Source organism: Osmia lignaria, chromosome 9 (assembly GCF_051020975.1).
Source record: "Osmia lignaria lignaria isolate PbOS001 chromosome 9, iyOsmLign1, whole genome shotgun sequence".
NCBI classification, from domain to species: domain Eukaryota; kingdom Metazoa; phylum Arthropoda; class Insecta; order Hymenoptera; family Megachilidae; genus Osmia; species Osmia lignaria.
Genome location: NC_135040.1, coordinates 452,179 through 469,166, shown reverse-complemented (window position 1 = coordinate 469,166; position 16,988 = coordinate 452,179). Strand labels below are relative to the sequence as shown.

General features: G+C 42.0%; 1 protein-coding gene across 8 annotated transcripts in view; it reads left to right on the top strand.

Annotated features, from left to right (window-relative positions):
• Window positions 1–16,988, top strand: part of LOC117611006 (soluble guanylate cyclase 89Da) — a 137,373-nt gene that overhangs the window by 85,891 nt on the left and 34,494 nt on the right. For all 8 annotated transcript variants that reach the window (XM_076689903.1, XM_034338889.2, XM_076689905.1 and 5 more), the window contains 2 exons: window positions 13,290–13,423; window positions 13,953–14,189. In XM_076689903.1, the coding sequence (XP_076546018.1) occupies window positions 13,290–13,423; window positions 13,953–14,189 (371 nt within the window). The remainder of the gene's footprint in view (window positions 1–13,289; window positions 13,424–13,952; window positions 14,190–16,988) is intronic.

Here is a 16,988-nt window from a genome sequence, read left to right as displayed (position 1 = left end):
TTTAAATGGTTAATAAACAATAAACTTCATGAATTTTTGCAAGTGGGATCATCGCGAATATACAGAGTGTCACGCGACTACCTCTACAGCCGAAGAGGGATAGTTGCGAAGGTGATTCTAAACAACCTTTTTCCTTTTCCACAATGTTGGTTAAGGCTTGGTTTTCTAGTTGTTAACAAAAAACACTGACCAATCCGAGCGGCTCAGGGACTGCAATGTCGGCTATGAAAACCGGGCCTGACGTAGGTCGCGAACGAACGGCTCGGCACCCCATTGGCATAGCACAATAAAAAAACTGAACTGGTAGAACATTTTTAGCCGTTGTTTAAAATGAATACGGAACCTAATCTCTTGTCGCCTATCATAATGTTTTTGCTTTCAGCGTAGCAAGTTAATTTAGAAACGAATGGATAAGTTTCATTTAAATTGTTTTCAAATTTTGCATCATTAGCGTAGCCTCCAATTCAAACGTTTATTAATTATTCCGCTTCAAACATTTTTATTTGTTGTTTAGAATCCTTAGAATTTCCACTTTTACATTATGACAGGCGACAAGAGATTAGGTTCCGTATTCATTTTAAACGACTAAAGGTGTTCTACCAGTTAAGTTTTTTTATTGTGCTATGCCGACGGGGTGCCAAGCCATTCGTTCACGACCTATGACAGGTCCGGTTTTCGTACCAGTCAGTGCAGTCCCTGGGACTGCGCGCTATACGCGCTCGGGTTGGTCGGTGTTTTTTGTTATTAACTCGAAAACCAAGTCTTAACCAACATTTTAGCAAAGGAAAAAGTTGTTTAGAATCACCTTAGCAATCATCCGTCTTCGGATGTCGAGGTAGTCGCGTGTCACCCTGTATATCCTACTAAATATCAACGGTTTCATCGCGAACGATACATTCCTTGCAGAGTAACATCAAGGAATACATTTTTCGCTATGACAGTAGTTATTAACAAATTCCATAAATTTTTGCAAGTGGGATCATCGCGGATATACCTCCTACTAAATGTAAAATGTTTCATCGCAATCGGTACATTCCCTGCAGCATAAACGCCGGAAGATATAAATGAAGTATTACGTTTTTTATGATAAAAGTCGTTAGGAATGAAAAAACACAAAAATTGTATTGCGGGGCCAAGTGGGAGAGATACTCTACAAGATGCAAAAAGTTTCGTTCTGATTGTTCCATCCGTCTCGAAGAAATCGGCGAACATACATTTGGAAAAGAAAGTCGTTAGGAATGAAAAAATGCAAAATATTTTTTTAACCGGACCAATGGGGAATTATACTCTATAAGACGCAAAAAGATTCGTTCCGATTGGTCCACCCGTCTCGGAGTAATCGGCGAACGTACGCCGCACGTACATGATATAGTATGTTTTTTTGCAATAAAAAGCATTCGGAGTGTTACGTCCCTAGGTATAACCCATTTTCGTCTTTCGCCATTCCAAAGAGGTCTTGCTCTGGAATCCGCGAAACATCAGCATTTTCTCGCTTAGCGACGCCCGCGATACGAAATCAGGGAACTCGCGGAATGCGATGGCGAAAATCCTTTGTTTGCAGGTTTTCGCAAGCAAAGAGCGTGACCTACTCCCCTTTTGGGAGTATAAGTTATCGGCGCGACGCAAGTACCGCAGTTCCGTGATAGCTTAAAGCAGAGACGAAGTTCTGCTCGTTTGCAACCCGCGTTTTGGCTAAACTCGAAATCAGGAAGATCATCAACGACGTGCTCGGCCGACGGTTCAACACGAGTGTATCCCCGAGGTCTGACGTTCCAGGCCCATAATAGGACAAGCTCCAGGGGTGCACCCGTGTGCTGTGCAGGACCACCACCAACCGCTTGCATCTTCCAAGGTCGAGTCATAGCCACGCGCCGCGAGTCTAGTGTTCCGTCGAATCCGCGTACTAAGTGTAAAGCGAGACCTCTTGTGTGAGTGACCGACGCGTGCAAGGGAAGTATTTGCTGACGACACCCGAAGACAGCGAAGGGTATGTAAGATAAGCCAAATTGAAATACACTTACACATCCGAATAACCTCAATCGCGTATTTTGATCCCCGGTCTCCCATCCTATACCCCCTTATCTTTGAAAGGTAGGTCAAGGTGCGCCTTAGCGTTTTAAGCGGCAGAACCCGTATCTAGGATTTAGTATATAATAAATGCCCCGCAAGACGGGACGTAACAAATTGGTGTCAGAAGTGGGATACTGTCCGCAACTTGACCGCGCTTTCTGCTTAATCAAGTATCACATAACTCGTCAATATGCACTTAGTTCACGATACTCTCCCTTCTCGCGGTCCTCCATCCGTTCCGAGTACTCCACCGACTCACCGCGATTCAAGAGGCTCCACTACCCTGGGATCCTCTGCGTACGAGTCCTGGCGTATTAATCGAGAGGAGGAAGATCGAGTCTATCGCGTCTTAGAATCTGTTCCGCGTTTTGACCCACCGCATATTTCCTTTGAAGAATTCGTACATGCTGTGGAAACCGCGAAGCGACGAATCCCCGCGGGTTACGAAGATAAATTCCTCGAGGGATTAATAAGCAAATTATTCCGGCCCATCCAATATTACGTAGAAGAAAGTAGATGCGCAAATGTAACCGAACTTTTAAAATTACTTCGTAAACGTTATGCTCCCAATCGAACTCATCAAGAGATCCGTTTCGACCTCGAGCATATAACTGCGCGATCGGGCGAAACCACTTTAGAATACATCCATCGGTTTACGCGAACCTTTCATCAGGCTAAGGTCAGTGCCCGCAACGAGGTGGGCGACGGCTACGACTTCGCCGGTCTCGAACGTCTGGCACGTAAAGCGTTCATTCGGGGACTACCCTTACACTTGTCACATGCGGTTAGTGCTGCAGTGCCGGGAACACTTGAGGAGGCGATGGACGAGGCCATCTACGTAGAAAAACGCGACCGAAAACGGACATCCGCCGCGAGTTTTAGCGATGATTTGTACCCTCTACCGCCGCGTACTCCCGCTCCCTACGATTATGACCGAAGCTGGAGAGAATGGCGGGAACCACCGCCATCCGCGGAACTAGAATATCCCCGTTACTCGTATAACATTAACGTTCGCGAATATCAGCATTATGGCCCACGAAGGTCCGGGCATTATCAACCCCCTATTCGTAACGAATATCGTTACGCTCAGGGGCCCGTTTATCCTGAACACCGTTACCACGCCGAACCCTATAGATCGGAAGGGTGGTACCGACCACCCGAACCTCGTGATTCGGAAGAACTAGCTTATAGAAGAAGAGAGGAAAATTTTGCACGCGACGCGGCTTGGCAACAGCAACCAATACGGATCGCTTCACGCCCGCCTCCTGGTCGAGGACGCGATCCTCCGCAAGATCAATATAATTATCAACCACGTAGCCGCTCATACGAACGCGGTAATTTAAACGCGAATCGCGCCCGTTCTCCGGGTCCATCCAGAACGGGCGCACCCTCCTCGCAACCGCAAAATCTACGGAGCCGGGACATGAGCCCCGCGGGTTCTTACAGGCGCCCACTCCCCGCCTTCGGATACGATCAAAGGCGCTAATCAACGGGATAGGCGAATTTATAATAGATACCGGGTCCATGCTGAACTTGATTAATGCGAATGCGCTCCGACATGACGCGCCGATCACTAGTTGCGAGAGCGTCAACGTTCGAGGCCTACAAGGAAGCATCGTGGCCGCCGGTACCGCGAGCATAAAAATAACCGGAAGCCAGACACTTTTTTACGTCGTCGACACCCCGGACTTTCCTAATGGAGTAGTAGGACTTTTAGGTAGTCCGTACCTGCTGCAAGAACAAAGCGAAATTTCCTTTCACAACCGAACTCTGGTGACAATTAAAAAACCGATACATCCGATCGGTTTCTCGAACGCGCGCGAAATTGAAAGAACGTTAACTTTAAGCCAAACCGACCAAGAAGATCCGCGAACGCTCCTCGGAAATAAAACGATACAAAACGACGAATCCAACGTGTGTAGCAATGATAGCGACGAAGACGCGGACCGTACCGTTGAGAAGCTGACTCAGCGAAATCCTCAGGAATCGGGCGACGAAACATGCAACGCGACGTTACGCACTACTGACCTACCTAGGCCACCGACTCCGCTTACGGACGAACAGCTGGAATTCCAAGGCGAAGACCTAGGAGAATACGTCGTCACGCGACAGAACGACAACGAGAGGATCAGCAAAATTAATAGCGTATTAAAACTAGATCATTTAAATGACGAACCACAGCGTATGGTCGAACGCATCGTAGCTCGTTACGCAGACCGATTTTTCATACCCGGCGATCCCCTGGGAGGAACTAACGCAATTGTTCACAACATCCCTGTGAGCGACAAAACGTAGGTATTCACGCGACAATATCCCTTCAGCATCGATCAGGAAAAGGAAATAAGCAAACAAATACAAAATCTAGAGAGCTTAGGGGTCATAGTTCCGTCTAATTCTCCATATAATTCACCCCTCTGGTTAGTCCCAAAGAAACCGGACTCGAAAGGAAACGTGCGCTGGAGAATGGTCGTAGACTATCGCAAACTAAATGCGAAAACTATTGATGACCGTTTTCCTATTCCCCGCATATCCGATATTTTCGACCGGTTAGGAGGCGCTAAATATTTCGCGGTATTCGATCTAGCAAACGGATTCCATCAGATTCGCATGGCACTCGAGGATCAAGAAAAAACGGCATTCTCAACTCCGGATGAGCATTATGAATACGCACGCATGCCGTTCGGTCTGAAGAACGCGCCTGCCACCTTCCAGAGGCTTATGCAACGCGTCTTAAAGGGATTAATCGGGAAAATTCTTTACGTATATATCGATGACATCGTAGTCTATGGACGCACTCTAGAGGAAATGGAAACCCGCCTCGAGTTGCTATTCCAACGCCTCCGCGACAATAACTTAGCATTACAACCGGATAAGGCAAATTTTCTGAAAAACGAAGTAACCTATTTAGGCCACATTATTTCATCCGAAGGAATCAAACCAAATCCAGAGAAAATTCGGGCGGTAGAAAGTTTCCCGACTCCGACTTCGCGCAAATCGCTTAAACAGTTCTTAGGATTAGTAAACTACTATCGGCGATTTATCCCGGACTTATCGCGACAGGCCAGACCGTTGACCGAACTAACCAGTCCTAAGAAACCTTTCACATGGACCGAAATCCACCAGCAAAGTTTCGAAGATCTACGACAAGTACTCTGCAAAGAACCGGTCCGACGCTATCCAAATTTCGATGAACCCTTCATAATCACAACAGACGCATCCGATATCGCGGTTGGCGCCGTCCTAAGTCAAGGAAAAATAGGCGAAGACCCGCCGATCGCCTACGCCTCTCTAACACTCACTTCAGCTCAACAGAACTATTCCACCACAGAGAAGGAATGTCTCGCGATTATTTTTGCGGTTAAACACTTTCGAACATATATATACGGTAGAAAATTTACGCTTGTAACCGACCACAGGCCTCTACAATGGCTGTTCTCGATCAAAGACCCAGTATCACGGCTGGCGCGCTGGAGAATACACTTGGAGGATTATAATTACGAAATTATATATAAACCAGGACGCGTAAACGCGAACGCAGATGCCCTATCCAGAAATCCGGTACCTTATGCGCTACCGCTAACTCCATCGGATCAGAATGATCCCGCAGAGGACGCTATCGCCAACCGGGTACGAACTCGCCATGCCGGCCAATCCAGGCCCAATTACGAAGAACCTCCATCAATGACACTAGATGAAACCGAACCATTAGACATCACGGAGCCGGAAGCTCTCGCACCAGATGCTAATTCCACCACACTGGAAAACATCGACCTGACCACTCGCAACCTCCCTACCATCGCAACCAGCTCTCCGATTGTCCGGAAACGCGTATCTTGGGGTTCATCGCTATCTACACTGGAGCCCGCACGCGAACCCTCTTCCCCCGCGAATGAAGATGAGCCCGAACCCATCGCACAGCTCACGGACGATTCTCAAACACACGCCGTAAGCCCACCAAAACGTGTCTCCTGGGACTTACCATGTCCATCAGAAATATTACCAATACCACAATCAACAATGAATATTCCGGACCACACTCCTGCCAAACCATCTTACGAAAGATTCTATGTACCAACCGCGCCAACAATAGACGACCCATTGCAAGAAAGACCCAAGGATTGTTCAATAATCATATCAAAATCCCCTCTCACCGCCGGTCCAGGAAATATCGCACACTTCATCCCTGCCGACAAAATTCTAACAAGCCCAACCTGCAAAACATTGAAAGCATTGGGCCTACTATCAGAAACAAGTTTATTAAGCGAAGATTTGACCGAGGGTCGAGTAATAGTTACAAAAACGGAGGACAGACGGCTCTTTAGCATTGTAGGAGCAAGACATTTCTTCCACGCGATCGAACCACATCAATTGCCTTATCTACTACACGCATTGAAACTCAACGCTAAAATAGAAGATATAGATAACCTACGCATTCCGGCAAACGGGGAAACCCTACTTCAAGTTAGCATACCAGCGCTCTAACGGCATTTATCTGATGTATTCCACGACTTTCCCATAACCATCACAATCTGCACAGGCGAAGTACAGACTCCACCAGAGAACCAACGCGAAGATATTATTCGTCATTACCACGAGAGCCTGATAGGAGGTCACAAGGGAGTGACCAAAACCTACCGCCGCATTCGTGATCGATTCGAATGGCCAAAAATGCACCGAAACATAGAGGATTATATACGTTCTTGCAAAAGCTGCCAGGAGCAGAAACTAGTAAGAATAAAAACTCGTGAACCAATGCTTATTACCGATACTCCGGCAAAACCATTCGACAAAATAGCACTCGACACCGTTGGACCTTTACCGATATCATCGAGCGGAAATCGCCATATCCTCACATTACAATGCCAACTATCAAAATTCTGTATGGCCATCCCGTTACCAGACATCCGCGCGGAAACGGTAGCAGACGCCTTCTCACGTTACTTCATCGCGGTGTTCGGCGCGCCACGTGCAATACTCACGGATCGCGGAACGTCATTCATTAATCAAGTTCTGAAAGGAATAGCCAAAACCTTTAATATCGAACATGTGACTACATCCGGTTACAGGCCGCAGACAAATGGGTCCTTGGAGCGTAGCCATCACGTACTTATCGAATACCTAAAGCATTTCATAGAAAACAAACACAACTGGGATATTCTCCTTCCATTCGCGACATATTCATACAATACTTCGATACACGAAGCAACAAACTTCTCGCCATACGAGGTAGTTTTCGATCAATTAGCTAGGGATCCGTTTACACATATGTCTCAGGACGAGCTCGCAACCTATCCTACGTACGTACAAAACCTCGTCCAACGCCTCGACGAAATTCGCCTACTAGCAAGAAACAACCTCGATCAAAGCAAAGCGCGTTCCAAAGCACAATACGACAAAACAAGCAAAGAAGTACAATTTTCCCCGAACGAACTCGTATACGTATTAAAAGAACCGCGCACAAGTAAATTCGATCCGCACTATATCGGGCCAGACACCGTTTGTGAAATTACAGACAATAACAACGCGATCCTCATAGATGCTAACGGAAAAAATTCGCTAAACACTTAAATAAACTGAAACACGCATATTTGGGGAACGCAATTAAAACCCAAGACTCCGAATTTTCTCAACTCGATACCGATCCCCCGTGAAACAGAGGTCAACAAATTTTAGGAATCCAGTAATTATTTTGCAGCAGCAAGTAATAGGGCAAGCTGTGTCATCATGGATACCAGGCACCTACTGCTAAGCATCGTCTTGGTTCAGTTTGCAATAGCGAACCGCATCGAAGGCGACTACTCCGTTATCCCTCTAAGACACAACCCAGGGCTGTATTCCGAGAAGCTAGCCCCAATCCGCACGTATCGGACAACGTGGAGACTAGTAACAGCCTTGGACGTAACAGAGATCCTGACCAACCGCCCAGAAATAGCTTTCGCGATAAACAGAATGAAAACAATGTGCGCCTCCCAAAATCTAACAACATGCCCCGCGGACGCCTTGAAGGACGAACTAGATAGAAAATTAGCAGAAGCACTACGCTACGAGAATTTGCTAGCGCATGCATTCGGAAAGAATGCAGTGAGAGAGAAACGGGCTCCACTCGGATTTATCGGCTCAATCAGCAAAACGCTATTCGGAACGCTTGACGAAAGCGACGCGGAATATTATAATCACGAAATCGATAAAATTTATAGCAATCAAAAACAAATAACCTCTCTAATTCACAACCAAACGCACATAATCAGATCCGAATTCCGAAAGGCTTACGACACATTAAACATCTTGTCACAGTCGATAACAACAATGAATGCGAGAATCGAACATATGTTATCTAAAGTATCAGCAATCAGTAAACGCGAAGATCAATTAGAACTAGAACTGGCCATGTCTTCCTGGGGAACCCGACTAATCAGACAGACAGACGAATACGTACTTATGTTGACTACCCTGACCGACGCGATAATGTTTGCAAAACTAGGAATCCTACATCCAATAATCCTATCACCAGATCAACTCATCACCGCTTGCCATAGTATACAAATTTCCACAAATCTGGAGTTCCCGCTCTCCATCGACGACTTGAGATCGGAACAACTCCAAGGGACAACGACCATGAGCGCCGTATACGCAAAAGGAAGAGTGATCATCACGATGGACTTTCCTCTCCTAGAAACCAACCCATTCGAACTGTACCACCTATATCCTTGCCCGGTATTCCAGCAGCTCATCACAAACTCCTCGGCACCCCTAATTATCCAACCCCAAACCGAATTCTTAGCAATAGACCAGAGAACCTCGTCCTTTTTCCTTCCTGATAAAAATTACCTCAAAACCTGTAAAAACCCTAACGGAAGACTCCTTTGCGAAATTACCCTCCCACTCCTAAACTACGAGCAAAGCCACATCTGTGAAATCGACCTCATTCTGCGTCCAGAATACCTCCAGTGGAAACGATGCAACGTAAAAGCAGCCTCACCAAACAACATCCAAATTACTAAACTGGAAGCCCCCAATACTTGGTTATTTGCAACGGAAAATAAAGAGGCACTCCAAATAAAATGCAACAAAAGATCAGCTGGGTACGAACAACTCCAGGGTGCAGGAATTTTGCAACTACAAAGCCACTGCGAAGCAACCATTAGCCACACGAAGATAATCGCATCTGGAACCAAAACCCAACAACTCAATCACACCTTCAAACCCAACCTCAGCCTTAACATATCAAATCTCATTCAAGATCTAACCCCGCATCATATCCAAATCCTGACAAAGCTCCAGCAAAATTAACCAAAATTCACACCCATGAAAATGGACACAGACAACCTCCTAACTCTACAAGACGTAGACGAACAAGCACAGGACCTAGCGCACCACCATCGCGCCCAGACACACACCGCATACGTCACTTATGGCTCACTATCAGCCATAAGCATAATCATCTTGGCAATGATAATAGCAGCAGGATACAGATACTGTAAAAACCAAACTAAGAGAAAGCCCCAACCGCAACCACAACGAAAGAGATTCACGACAGCAGACATAGAAGTACAACTACAACCGACCACAAATCCAACGACATGGCCCTCAAACATACAGATAATGGAACTACCTAATACGCAATCACGCCAACAAGGAACTACGAACAACGGCTTCCAGTCCAAAGAAATTACCATTCATTAAAAAAAAAAAAAAAAAAACACCACTTACCCAGGCACAGAACACGTCACGATGACAGACACACAAGCTGTCCATTTTTTCTCTCCGACTCTTTCCACCTCTAACAAAATCGGTCGTAATCAACGAAAATTTCTCTCCAAAGTAAGGACAATACTTGATCAACCGGTATATATATACCACGAAAACCCCTCCAAACCCAACGGGAGCATGGTAACGATTAGTCCTACATCGACAATTTTTCCAATAGCTGTCGCGGAATGCCCAATTCAGCGTATCGATAAACACCGCGCTTCAAGCCAATCCTTTTATGGACATGCGCATATTTTGTCTCGGCATTCATTTGAAAATTATCGACTGTCCAGCGTGGGGGGGGGGGGTGTGCCCTGAGGCCACTTCCCGCAAAGCTTTCCACTATATACAGGGTGTCCCAGAACTGGGGTAGGAACGGAAGAGGGATGATTGGTGAGGTCATTCTAAACAACTTTTTCCTTTGCCAAAATGTTGGTTAAGGCTTCGTTTTCGAGTTATTATCGAAAAACACTGGCCAATCAGAGCGCGCCGTTAGCGCGGGCCGAACCACGAGAGTGTTGGGTATGTTCCGCTCGGTCGTGATCAAGTGCATCGGCATCACGTCGGTGTAATAGGATTCGTTGTTCACGAGTAATCAATAATTCGATACAATTATTCTTTTCTTTTTTTTATTCATTATCCGATGCAACTTCTACTCAACGAATCCCATCATACCGACGTAGTGCCGAGTCACTTGATCACGACCGCGCGGAACATACTCAACACTCTCGTGGTTCGGCCCGCGCTAACGGCGCGCTCTGATTGGCCAGTGTTTTTCGTTAATAACTCGAAAACGAAGCCTTAACCAACATTTTGGCAAAGGAAAAAGTTGTTTAGAATGACCTCATCAATCATCCCTCTTCCGTTCCTACCCCAGTTCTGGGACACCCTGTATATATAAACAACAACACAAAACTGCACCTCTTCCGACACCATACACATATAGTCTTTTTTTTTGTATTTACAACAGCTGCGTAACATTGTACACACTTCGGCACCTTTTACTTTTATATTTTATATTTACTTTTATATTTTATTTTACTTTTATATTTTAAACAGCTATCCTCATTGCAAAAAATTTTTTTTTTTTGTACTCTCTGAATGTATGGAAAAGTATGTGTGATCGAGCGTATGAGGGTGGCGAACGACGAAAACACCTTACACAAAATGCCCTCTCGAGAGCATTTTGTGTCTAGCGTGGGGGGTGTTACGTCCCTAGGTGTAACCCATTTTCGTCTTTCGCCATTCCAAAGAGGTCTTGCTCTGGAATCCGCGAAACATCAGCATTTTCTCGCTTAGCGACGCCCGCGATACGAAATCAGGGAACTCGCGGAATGCGATGGCGAAAATCCTTTGTTTGCAGGTTTTCGCAAGCAAAGAGCGTGACCTACTCCCCTTTTGGGAGTATAAGTTATCGGCGCGACGCAAGTACCGCAGTTCCGTGATAGCGTAAAGCAGAGACGAAGTTCTGCTCGTTTGCAACCCGCGTTTTGGCTAAACTCGAAACCAGGAAGATCATCAACGACGTGCTCGGCCGACGGTTCAACACGAGTGTATCCCCGAGGTCTGACGTTCAAGGCCCATAATAGGACAAGCTCCAGGAGTGCACCCGTGTGCTGTGCAGGACCACCACCAACCGCTTGCATCTTCCAAGGTCGAGTCATAGCCACGCGCCGCGAGTCTAGTGTTCCGTCGAATCCGCGTACTAAGTGTAAAGCGAGACCTCTTGTGTGAGTGACCGACGCGTGCAAGGGAAGTATTTGCTGACGACACCCGAAGACAGCGAAGGGTATGTAAGATAAGCCAAATTGAAATACACTTACACATCCGAATAACCTCAATCGCGTATTTTGATCCCCGGTCTCCCATCCTATACCCCCTTATCTTTGAAAGGTAGGTCAAGGTGCGCCTTAGCGTTTTAAACGGCAGAACCCGTATCTAGGATTTAGTATATAATAAACGCCCCGCAAGACGGGACGTAACAGGAGTGAAAAAATATAAAATATTTTTTTTACGGGACCAATCGGGAGACATACTCAACCAGATGCAAAAGGTTTCGTTCCGATTGGTCCATCCGTCTCAGCGTAATCGGTGAACATACATTAAAAAAAAAAAAAAAGTAAAAAAAATAAAAAAAAAAATACATACACATCGAATTGAGTATCCTCCTCCTTTTCGAAGTCGGATAAAAACTGAGCATATTTCCGTTCATATTTCTCAAAAAAATGCAACCCCAATTAGTATTGGTAATTGTATTTAACATTAAATATCAAAAACAAATTTTCGAATTTTTGAGTATTTAAATTTTTGAATTTTTAAAGTTTTTAATTTTTGAACCTTACAATCTTATAACCGTGGGAGACTAGTCTACCTTTTTGGAGAGCCAGGCCCACCTTGACCCCTACCCAGGTACGCCAACGATTTCTACCCTATCTCATATTCGTTCCCTCTTCTTTACTGTTGCAAATCTATACAAGAAAACTTTCTATGTTTGTCTAAAATTTTAATACAATTGGAGGAATATTTTGTTTGTAGTCAATTTTTAATATAAGAAGTAATCGAAATCAAAATTAAAAGTGTTAATGCCATAAAATTTTGTTGTGCGAGTTTGAATATTGTATCCTATAAATATAACTTCCTAATTTGTAAAAGTGTTAAGTACACATATTATTACGTAGACGTAGAATGACGTACATAATTGTCGAATGAAGTTGGATATCATTACTAGTTACTTAATGAAAATAAACAACCAATCTTATAAATGGGTAGTGTTTATCAATCGAATATTTAAGATCAGCGTATTGACTTTTGAAGGGAGCTCTCGTTAGGTTTGTTGATTTTAGCATTTCATTTATATATTACAGAAGTTCATCCCATGATTACCAGCTGATCATAAATATTATTTATATTAACATGTTGACTGTGTTAGTGAAAAAATTATGCGCAATCAGCCACGGTACAATTGTAATTTTTCAAGATATACTCGTTGGTATCCGTTTGCTACCTTGAATAAATAATGAGTATAATTTAAATGCCATTTTAAAGTGACATGAATTAATGTAAATTGAATTATTATATGAATGTTTTCTACAAACGTTTTATCACTTGAAGCAGTGCCGGAGGAATAAAAAACATGCTGCGATAGTTTCTGTTTACATAATAATGAAATATTATGTTGAAGATTAATTAATTATTTCAAAATGTACTTCGTATTTTTTTATGAAATAACGTTAGTATAAGAGGTTGGTATCACATTGAAATGAAATCATAAAAATCACACAGTATATTTTAATTTAGTTTAATTTTTAAAAAATTACTTTAATACGTTTAATCAAAATGTACAAGTTAAATGTGCATCATTTAATATATACTACATTTTAATTATACTACATGTAACGAAATTAAATGTTCAATAAATATTAATAATATTTTTTAACATAGGTTTATAGGTTTATTTTTATTTTCCACAGGTCAGCTATTTCAAATAGCAAAAGAACTGTATGAAATAGATTTAAATATAAAAGTATTAGGAAGTTCAAACAATATTCCAGGATCCAGAAGCGTAATGGTTAAATTCAGAATTGATTTTGATAATCGTGAATACGTAAGTACAGTATTTATTGTTTTTTATTGATTAAGGTGTACAGTATGGGGCAAAGCAGGCTTCTCTACAGAGAATGGCATTACTGAGGAAATAGGAGTTCTTAAAATCTTAATTTTAGCAATATTAATATCAAAAGTAATGTAGAAAAAAGGATATTATAATTTTCAGTTATTAAATATTACAAAATTTAGTATATAATCAAGAAACATGAATAATAAAATAAGTATCGATTCAAATTTTAAATAATTAATATCGATTCAAAGCAGTAGGAAGTCACAAACCGACATAAGTACATGTGGAGGGTTATCTGTAAACGGGGGGGGGGGGGGAACATTACCATTTTTTTGTGGCAGCCTACTATGCTCACCGCTGTACAACTTCAGCATTCAGATGAATCCACAAAGTATAAGCAAATGTGACACAAATAAATATTTTCTGTTATTTTATAAGAAATAAATAATCCTAATTTAATTAAACAAATAATACTATGTATAATTGTCAAAATTTATATAATATTTTAATTTGTTAGATTGCAAAAAACAACAGAATGAAAGTTCCTTTAAGCCGCGAATTGCCACCGGTATCTTGTACATTTATTTTACGACTTTTCCCATTTGGAGTTGTAATAAACAAAGATATGCAGATATTGGGAGCTGGTGACAAACTCCTACAAGCATGGGGTGGCAGTTCATCCATTCGTGATAAACATATTACTGAAGTTTTCAAATTACGTAGGCCCAAAGGAATATCTTTTACTTGGGGAAATGTAAGAACATATAATATATATAATATCAATCAGAGATCATATTTTTTTACACTGCATGTTTTGAGAAACAAATAGTTACTTTGAAGTATAGTACACAAGGTGTTAGAAGGGTAAACTTAAAGGCACAGACTCCTTCGAGGCCTCCTCCGAATCGACGTGAGCGCCATTGGAAAGAATCGGGCAATCGTGAAAACACATAATTGAGAAATTCGGCATTTGACGGTGTGACATCTAACGTCATTATGCAGAATAAGAAACGAAAATGAGATTGCATAGTTGCCAAATCTCATCATTTGAGAGTTCTGTCGCGGTGTTGCCGCATCTGTGACCATCTAGCAAAATGAATTTGCTCGAGCCGAGCGAGATTTTGATTCCTGGCGGACATAGAAAACAACAGCGCGAGAGAAAGAGAAGGAGTATCATGAATGAAACAACGTAGGGCCGATCGGCGGAAATATAGTCGCACGCTACGACAGATTCGATGAGATTCTGTAATACACATAACGTACGCGACTATAAAACTTATAGGAATAAAAACTACATATATGGCATTAATAATTTCAGGAAAGGAATGAAAAATAAAGACATGTAAATTGATCTATAATATACAATATTTATTGATTGAAATATAATCAATAAATATAAACAATGCCTCTTCTTTCTCCGCGACGTCTACATCGTCGTTACCATGACAGCCACCCCAGCCACGTGTCATTGAAATTTTTTTCATCTGAAATATAATAATTGTGAGGATTTCTAAAGCACTACACAGTGTTTATTTTATGGAACTATATTTATGCAAAGATAAAAAATGAATAATATAATTATAGAAAGAATACATAATTGAGAAACAGTATACAAGACGTGCATACTGCACGTGGGCATTCCGTGGACTAACCAACTTAGATCGGTCGCAACGCCAAAAGGAAAGTACAACGAAGGATGCGCACTTTTGCGACCGATTGACGCATATAGATCATCTTCTCACAATAATGAATTTTAATATAATTGTACCTGCATATACAGGGTGTCCTAGTCTGTGTGACAGAATTATATTAAAATTCATTATTATATTTCAGATGAAAAAAGTAATCAAAACAATGCTATACGGCGGCCGCCGAGGAGGTAGAAGAGGAGAGAGAGACGGTAGGAGGTGGCGGTGGCGGGCGGCCTATTATTGTTAACATATACTAAAAATATATATATGTATAAATAAACATTATAAATCATTACATTTCTTTATTTCTTATTCCCTTTTTGAAATTATTATGTCATGTAGTTTTCATTCCTATAACTTTTATGGTCGCGTACTTACGTTATGTGTATTATTTCACTTATTCTAGCCCTACCAGCACCACGAATCCGTCGTTCTTTGATGTTTCCGAACATAGAAAAGGGTAGCGCAAAAAGGATAAACAAAGAGAGAAAGACTCGTAAGCACAACATTTAACCCAATATTATGCTACTAAATGTTGACCGATTTATATTGTGTTTAGCTTCATTTTAATCAGAAAAATTTTCTCCACATGATAGTGAAATTTTTATTAACAAAAAGTACAAAATAAAAAAATTTATTCTGTGCATTAGTATGGTCACATTGACACGGGACATTTAAATGAAGGCAATAAATCCCGGTTTCAGTCCCTCTTTCGTCTTTAGCTACTGACTCTTTCTAGTCAGTGTTTACAGTAAAAGCTGGATATATGTAACAAACATTGGGACCCAGATGTTGCATATATCCAGTCGAGGTGTCTAATCTCGAGTTACACGCGACGAGCAGCCAAGCGTGAACGTAGAAAAGGATAGACAGTGATGGAAAGAGAGAGGTCCGATGATCAAAGGAAAGAGCCGAAACGTATCGGTGTGACTAATACTAATTCAACTATAAAACTTTTTTTATTTTTGACTTTTTTTTACTGAAACTTTTACTAACGCATTTGTGAAATTTTTCGGATTAAAATGATACCAAACACGATATAGTTTGAATTATAATTACTTGCTAAAATTGATGTTAAAAGTTGGCGAAAAGCAAAGGAGGATTGGAAATGAAAACCGGTTGCGGTGTCGGCTCGGGTTTCAAACGTTGCATATATCCAGCTGAGGTGTCGATTCTGGGCATTTAAACGTTGCATATATCCAGCCAAGGTGTCGATTCTGGCATTTAATGTTGCATATATCCAGCCGAGGTGTCGATTCTGGGCATTTAAACGTTGCATATATCCAGTCTTGGTGTCGATTCTGCGTCCGTACAAATCGTTTGTACCGTGCCGCGATACCTATTCTACGTTCATACACAACATGCGACGTGTTGCATGTTGCATGTTGCGTGTTTGATGTATCTTTGGTATACGGCCTGCCTTATACATATGTACAGTTTCATTATTATTTTAATAAATAAATATAATTCAAATCATATCGTGTTTGGTACCATTTTAATCATAAAAATCTCACGAATGCGTTAGTAAAAATTTCATTAAGAAAAAGTTAAAAATAAAACAGTTTTATCGTTACTGTACTGACTAGGCAATCAAATTCGAAAAATGATTCTCCTATTCCAGAACAGTTGCGGAGTGGACCGGCAATAGTTATGTACATTTATCGAGTTTTCACTGTATATGGTGCAAGTTTTATAATTCATTTTTCTGGCATACCATTTCAAGTATTCTATCTGTAATTTCATTGATAAAAAAACATGATTATAAATATGAATAGAAAAGTTTTATGGTTGCACACATTAGTACATGTATTGTTTCATTCTCGGACCTCTTTCTCTCTCGAGCGCCCTATTCTTTTCTATGT